This window comes from Amblyomma americanum, chromosome 10 (genome assembly GCF_052857255.1).
Source record: "Amblyomma americanum isolate KBUSLIRL-KWMA chromosome 10, ASM5285725v1, whole genome shotgun sequence".
NCBI classification, from domain to species: Eukaryota; Metazoa; Arthropoda; class Arachnida; order Ixodida; family Ixodidae; genus Amblyomma; species Amblyomma americanum.
Window position 1 is genome coordinate 87,929,497 of NC_135506.1, and position 7,675 is coordinate 87,937,171.

The following is a 7,675-nucleotide window of genomic DNA, read 5'->3' on the forward strand; positions in this document are numbered from 1 at the left end:
CTAGCGCCTGCACCTGCATGTGCGCACATGGTAGTTGAGATAATCCTTGCGGGCAAAGTCCTTCAGGCAGGTGGGGCACTTGAACGGCCGCTCACCCGTATGCGTCCGCACGTGGTTCTCAAGCACATGCTTGCGGGCAAACCTCTTCGGACACAAGTGGCAGTGGAACGGTTTCAGCACGGCTGACGCTGGACGCTCCACACGCATCACTCCCATTGGATTGCTGCTGGTGGATGATGACACTGGAGCCAAATCGCAGTGCATGGGCACGGACCTGATACGCTGGAGCTCGCGCCTCAGTGATGAGCTGATCCGCCTCAATGTCTCTGGAGAACGGACTCCCGCTGTGGCCATGCGGTGGCGGCCGTAAGGGGTCAAGTGTCGTGATGACGGCAGGTTGAAGGTCAGTTCCTTCAGGGACTGAAGGCACGGAGGCTCCCCACTATCTGCAAGGTACATGCAAGAAAAAAGCCAAGCAACTGCATGAACAAGCACTTTTAAGCTTTCCCCAAAGGCTATTAACAGATCCTCATCCAATGGGCATGGCTGTCCATGTAAAAAAAAAACGCACTCTGCTTTATATGCAAACGCAAAACATCTTAAACTGTGGATAATAAAATTGATTGCAAATTCCTGCAAAGCAACATTACAGTGAACAAAATAAGATTTTGATCTTTCATTTTAAAACTGAGGCAAAGGTAAATGAAACAACTTTAATTTCCTCTTGTTGGCAGCAATCAGCCTCGGTCAACTTGGATGACAGAAGTAATGAACTGATTGGAAACAATGTACTGCCAACGTACAAAGCAACACGTAGTATATGGGAGCAGTAGGACTATAACCCTGAGGTGCACGCAACCTACAAGCTATGAAGTTGCACAAAGCACTCCCAATGGCAGCAGTCAAGAACAACAGGAAGCTGGGCAAGTTGGTTGCAATCCATAGTATAACAGCGCAGAATACGAGGACAAACGAAAAAGCCGACAACATAAGCACTGATATTCCACTAAACTTTATTGCACACATAAGTACATTTATACCTTTTCTGCCAAGACGAAGTTAAAAAACCGAACTTATCAAGACTGATCAAGGCCTACAACTCCGCACAGGAACCCTCCAAAAATTACATTTCCCGGCTGTCAAATTATAATGACGATTTTCTAACACATGAAAAACCATTCTTACCAATATCGTAAGCCTGGACTATCTCTCCCTTACCACCTGATTGCTAAGTGTGAAAATTACTGACGTTTCGTGGAACAATGAGTTACATCTGTGATCTTGTTGGCGACAATGAATAGGTAGATTAGATCCCGTACCGCTGTCCAAAGATTTGTTGTGTTCCATAAGGCAGATGCTTAAATAACGACCTGTCTGTCCACTGAAGTGGTCATCGGAAGAAAGGGTTATCTGGTAGACAGCATCTTTGGCACAATCTGCCATTCTAACATCGTGCTTTACAGAGCCACTTCTTCCCCCTCTCTTTCTGGCATCCGATTGCTGCCTCCACTGCACTGCTGGGCCATAGCCTCCTATATTTTCCATGCCTCGCCATCGGCGCCAAGGTCAATAGATGCCGACCATCGCACTTTTCGTCAAGGCTGGGAGCACTGCTTCTCAGCGAAAGCAGGCTTGCAGCGATGAATGTGGTGCTTACCACAATGATGCACTCAAATCGAAGAGTACTTAAACCCTCATTCATCACCTGGTTCATCGCGGTGCGCCTAGTTTTGCCGCTGGCCATGATGAGGCGCTTGCATCACAGACAACCTGCTCGCGGTAGAGACTGAACTGTGCGTGAACCACTAGCACACGCCTGTTGGCACATAGTGACACCCTCTCCTGACCTCTTCACACTTCGCCTGCAAGGAGTGCTGGTAGCCTTGATTTTGCTTGAATGGCCACTTCTCAGCCGATGCCCAGGCATGGAAAATATAGCAGGCTACGGCCGGGCAAATACTGGCCAGTTTTCGGTGTAAAAAAAAAAAACGACATCAACGTTGCATTCTCTGCCAACCTTTCGCATTCTGTGTGACATGCCGTGTATGTACGGGATTACGGCTACCTTTCTACGCACTTATAAACCATTCTGCCTCGGAGCGTGACCCTGATCCGACATAGACACCTTATTTTGGTGGCATGTTTTTTTCACAATGATGTGGAAGACACTACTATGCAAGAATCACCGTGAAGAATTTGCCTACGATCGCTGTATAATTCATAATCCAATTATAGTCTAAGTCGCTTCGGGACGTTCAGCCCCATAAACCAAACGAAACCATAATCCAATTTTTCTGGCATGCTGTTTTGGTCTTGATTCCAATAGCCGAGCGATAGCTGTGATGTCAAACTGTGCTTGTATGTCACGTGAGGGATGAAGAAACTACAATATAATCACTGCTTCATCGTTTCAATGCACTACATTGCTGAAGTCGGCCTTCCTCAAGACCCGGAATGACAATCATGTAGAAGCACTGATTATATTGAAGCTTTTTTCATGCCTCACATGACCTATAACCACACTCTGACGTCACAGTCATCATTGGGCTACTGCAACTGAAACCGAAACAGCATGAGAAAGAAATTTCATTTTAAATTATTTAGTGGCCATAGGAGAATACCATGTGGTAATTAATCCATGTGGATTCCAAGAGAAGGCAAGCGTAACAGGGGACGGCAGGTTAGGTGGGCAGATAAAATTAGGAAGTTTGCAGGCATATGGTGAGCGCAGCTGCCAAAAGACAGGGTTAATTAAACAGACATGGGAGAGGCCTTCGCCCTGCAGTGGGTGCAGTCAGGCTGATGATGATGAGTAATGGCTTATGCATCATTACAAAGAAAACACACACCTTAATGCTAGGTGTTTACACTCCTTTAAAAGGCCACAGAAAGGAGTGTTTAAGCTTGGCTTTAAAATGCTTGCACTATGTAGAGTACATGCCACCGAGTGTCCATGCCGCGTACAAGACCTCAGAAGCGGGTGGGAAATTTACATTACAATTTTAAAAATTCCCGCTTTCGCACCTCGCGGCAACGCACGGTGCCAGGCTTTCCCACGAAAACCTGGCAGATGACGTCGCGTCTTGCAAATGAAGTCAGCAACCAGGGGTTTTCATTGGTTCACAGTGCCAAACTCTTTCGGACGTCACGCGCTACCGTGGCCGCGGCCACTCCACGCGCGACGCAGCGGGCGGAGGTAGGGGAGGGGCCGAGTGAGTGGGGCCAGCGGAGGAGCGCCGCCGTTTTGGCATGTGAGAGGAGAGGAAAAGGCGCAAAGACACGGAAGTTCAAATTTTTTCTGCATATAACTCAGCTTCCACAAAACGCATTAAAATAATTCTTGCTGGGTAATTATGAACCGTCGTCTTTTAACATCCCAGACATATCGCACCTTTATTGAGGCCCCCTTTCTGGGTCCCTTTAAGACTCTGCGAACTGCGAATACAAGAGATAGCGATGCCATTCTTAACCAACTTCAAATGACCAGATTGATAGCAGAGCTGTGGCTTGACTGAACGGGGGGGAGTACTTCCTGCAAATGTGACGTGGCCAGAGAGATACTTCCAAATCTAGAAACTGCATTTTGCCTTGGTTTGTGGATTCCATGGTAAAAGTGAGCCCTTGACAATGCCTGGCAAACGTGTCCAAAACATCCTCTGTGCAATGTTCGTTCCTTGCAAAAATAAGGTAATCATCAACGTACATATGCATCTTTAGTTCACCGTCGGTAACTCCGTTGCTATCGCCCGATCAACACAGCTAAGAAGCAATCTGTAGAAAAACAGCACAAAAAACACAGGACAAGAAAGACAGACAGACACAGAGATTTCCTGTCCTGTGTTTTTTGCGCTGTTTTCCTACAGGATGTCTCACCAAGTTGACCGACAATTCACCTTGACTAAGAAACAAGTCGCTAAGCAGCGGTGCAGCATGGGACCCAGTGCATATTATAGACCTTTGTGCATATACACCATCCTCCCAGGCAACAATGGTCAATCTCAGGTACACGCACAACACTTCTAGAAAGGCATCAACTCCATGCATTGCAGAAACCCGCCATTCTCTTCAGTTATGCACTGTCTGACATAATGCAAGAAACATTCCTGAGGAATCGAGTAATATAAGTCAACAATGTAGACGTTAAACACAAGGCAGTCCCCAGGATTCGTTGACAGAAGGTAGTCCTGAACAACATCCGAGTTTTGTACACCCTCTGGTGGAGGTTTTGGCCTTATTGAGGACTGTTTCTTGGCAGGTTCCTGAGGGACAGCGTCAACATTGCATCTTGGATTGCTTGCCCACCGTTCGCAATTTTCTTGGAAAGCAAAGGACACCAAAAGGGTCTTCGGTCAACTAGCTTGTCTCAAAAGATGGGAGACCAGTGACAGCAGACAAGGAAACCTTCTTAGTTGTTAAGACTGAGAGAACTTTCTCTGAAAGCTGCAGGAAAATGGAGCACTGGTGAAAATATCTGTTGTGGCCTTCTTGCATAAGCTGAGTCTTGACCGTCTGTGTGACTGTGAGAAAAGAGGGACGTTGCGCACTCTAGTTGTTTTTTACTGTGAAGTCGCACAAGGTGGGCCTCCAGTTTTGCTCCATAGTTTCTGAGCACAAGACGTGGCAGCTCGCTATTTCTACTTATCTGCAGAAGTTGCTTGCTTCCACGGTCACCGAAGACCCGCTCCGTGTACGAAACTCAGATGTTGTTCAGGACTTTCTTTTGTCAACGAATCCTAGGACGGCCTTGTGTTTACTGTCGACGTTATTGACTTATATTACTCGATTCCTGAGGAATGTTTCTTGCGTTATGTTAGACAGCGCATAACTGAAGAGGATGACGAGGTGTGTTTTCAAAGTGTGTGTGGTGTTTCGGTTGATGCCTATTTAGAAGTGTTGTGCATGTACCTGCGATCGACCATTGTTGCCTAGGAGGATGGTATATATGTACAACAGTCTGGAATATGCACTGGGTCTGATTAATCACTGTTGCTCAGCGACTTGTTTCTTTGCTGTGTTGACAGGGCAATAGCGGCAGAGTTACCAGATGGTGTACTAAAGGTACATAGGTACGTTGATGATTACCTTATTTTTGCAAGGAACAAAGGTTGTGCACAGGGTGTTTTGAACACGTTTGCCAGGCATGGTCAAGGCTTCGCTATTACTATGGAATCCACAAATCACGGCAAGATTCAGTTTCTAGATTTGGTAGTATCTCTCCGGCCAGAAGCACTTCCCCCTTTCGGGCAAGCCACTGCTCAGTTATCAGTCTGGCCATTTGAGGATGTTTAAAGATGGCATCGCCATATCTCTTGTGTTCATAGAGCCTTGAGCAGCTCTTGTTTTCATCAAGTTGCGGTGAGCGTGGAGGATCAAATAGCCAGACTGAGGGAAGCAGGGTATCCCAACACAGCGATCCCAAGATTCTGCAAAAGAATGATTGCTGAGAGCAAGTTGTATCATGGTCATGCTCCGAGGCAGAATGATTTATAAGTCCGTAGAAAGGTAGCTGTAATCTTGCGTGTACACGGCGTAGTGCACAGAATGCGGGAAGCTGGCAGAAAATACAATATTGATGTTGTTTTTCTTCCGGCCGAAAACTGGGCAATATTTGCCCGGCAGCCGAATACAAGGAGGAGAGAAGGAAGAAGTGGCTCTGTAAAGCACAGTGCCAGAATGATAGATTGTGCTAAAGATGTTGTCTACCGGATGCCCCTTGCTGAGGCCACTACGTAGGACAGATGGGTAATTGTTTAAATATCTGCCTTATGGAACACAACAAAGCTTTGGACAGCGATACGGAATGAAATTAACCTATTTATTGTCGCCAATGAGCACTCCTGCAAGCTGCTGTTCCATGAAACGTCAGTAATTTTCACACGTAGCAATCAGACGGTAAGGGAGATAGTTGAGGCTTACCATATTGGTAAGAGTAGATCGTCGTGTGTCAGCAAACCGTCATTATCACTTGACAACCGCGAAATTAAATTTTTGGAGGGTACCTTTGTGAAGTTGTAGGCCTTGATCAGCCTTGATAAGTTCAACTTAATACCTTAGGCTTGGCAGAAAGGGTATAAACGTAGGCAAATGTGCAATAATGTTTTGCTGAAAGTCGGTGCTCGTGTTGTCTGCTTTTTCATTTGTCCTCGTATTCTGCACTGTTATACTATGCAGCAGTCAACTAATACTGACAACAGAAATGTTGATGGCACTGCAAAAAGGATTTTCAATTAACTTTAACTGCTGTGTATTTTACATTACAGTAAACAAATACACAAAACTGGTCTCTCCGAACAAAATACAGCAAGCTGATACTTGGTTCACATTTAAGCCTGTAGTATAAATAACGAATGTACATAATATGACTGGTGCGATGAGAGGCCCAGAAGCACACATGGCCCCTTCTGACAAGCAACTCGAGTAGAACCGTTTACAATGCCCTCTTGCCATGTGCAGCTCCTCTAACTGCAGAACACTATGAGGCATCTACAACAACACCTGCACCCGGCACGACACGTGCCATGCATAAATCACAGGAAAAGAATATACAGCAATGATCCAAGCCAAGAAAAGCAAGGAGCAATTTTGCTTTTAGTAGTTGTAGTGAAGGAATTATTTTTCTTCGCTTTAAAAAAAAAACAGGAAGCAAACATCAGTAAAGACCGCACAGTACAGATGGAGACCTTATCTACATTCCATGCACGTCTTTGTCAAGTCAAGAAAGCTGGACCAATATTTGCAAAAAAAAAAAAACAATGTTCCAGATCTCTTTCTTATTTAAAACTAGTGTGCTATCAGGCCCCACTGGGTTATCCATGACGTCCACACTGTTATAAAAAAAGTGCACCTTGCAAAAAATTCCTATTTGCCACAACACTTTGTTCCAGGGCCGCTAACTGCAAGTCAAACGACCTCTTGGTAGCGGCAGTGTCAGTTTCTTTGGCAGCCATCTCCAGAAAGCTGCCTTGAGAACATCCACACAGTAGTCGAATCTTGGTTGATAAAAGCCCAAGCAGTGAAAAACTAATTTCATCTGTAACTTGGACTGTCTCCTTTTCAAACCAACTTGTGCACAGGCTTCCTAACTGCAAGGAAAAAACACACAATGTTCATCCAAAGAGCACAAAACCGAAACATGTCATACCGAGACTTAAGCTTAATTATGGTTTTACATGAATCCTAGAGTACATATCCTCAGAAGAGCAAGGTTCTGGGATAATTAGTAATGCATTTAAAAGGAAGAAACATGTGATGGAACATAGACACACAAAGAAACGACACACGCGAGCAGACTCACAACTGAAATTCTAGTGTTTCTTGGGTGCCACACAGCTCAATAATTCACTGATCCCTCGTTGGTGCTACCTTTATCTTGTTTTATTTTCTACAGCATCTTGCAAGATTTTAAAAACTTGCCCAAAAGGGGGAACTAAAAGTTCCCCCTTTTGGGCAAGTTTTTAAAGCTTTTATTTTCTTCATGTTTTTATGTGTTCACTTGTATAATCTCCTTTGTGTCCTTCATGGTTGCATTCCCTGCCCCTTTTGGGTAACTTTTTATTGCTCTTTGTTAATGTTACCTACCTGACCACTTTTTCGTGGCCCTTTACACTGTTTTTATCGCTTATAACTTTCTTTTGTTTTTTGTTCTTGCCATCTTGTGATGTGACCACACTGATTG

At 45.0% G+C, this 7,675-nt stretch overlaps 1 protein-coding gene across 1 annotated transcript; it reads right to left on the bottom strand.

Annotated features, from left to right (window-relative positions):
* On the bottom strand, positions 1 to 7,394 carry LOC144107113 (uncharacterized). The gene is made up of 2 exons (XM_077640101.1): positions 6,845 to 7,394; positions 1 to 446 (listed from the first exon to the last, which is right to left on the bottom strand). The coding sequence occupies exons 1-2, from the start codon at positions 6,945 to 6,947 to the stop codon at positions 1 to 3; spliced, it is 549 nt and encodes a 182-aa protein (XP_077496227.1). The 5' UTR covers positions 6,948 to 7,394.
* Between the last annotated feature and the right edge of the window lie 281 nt (positions 7,395 to 7,675).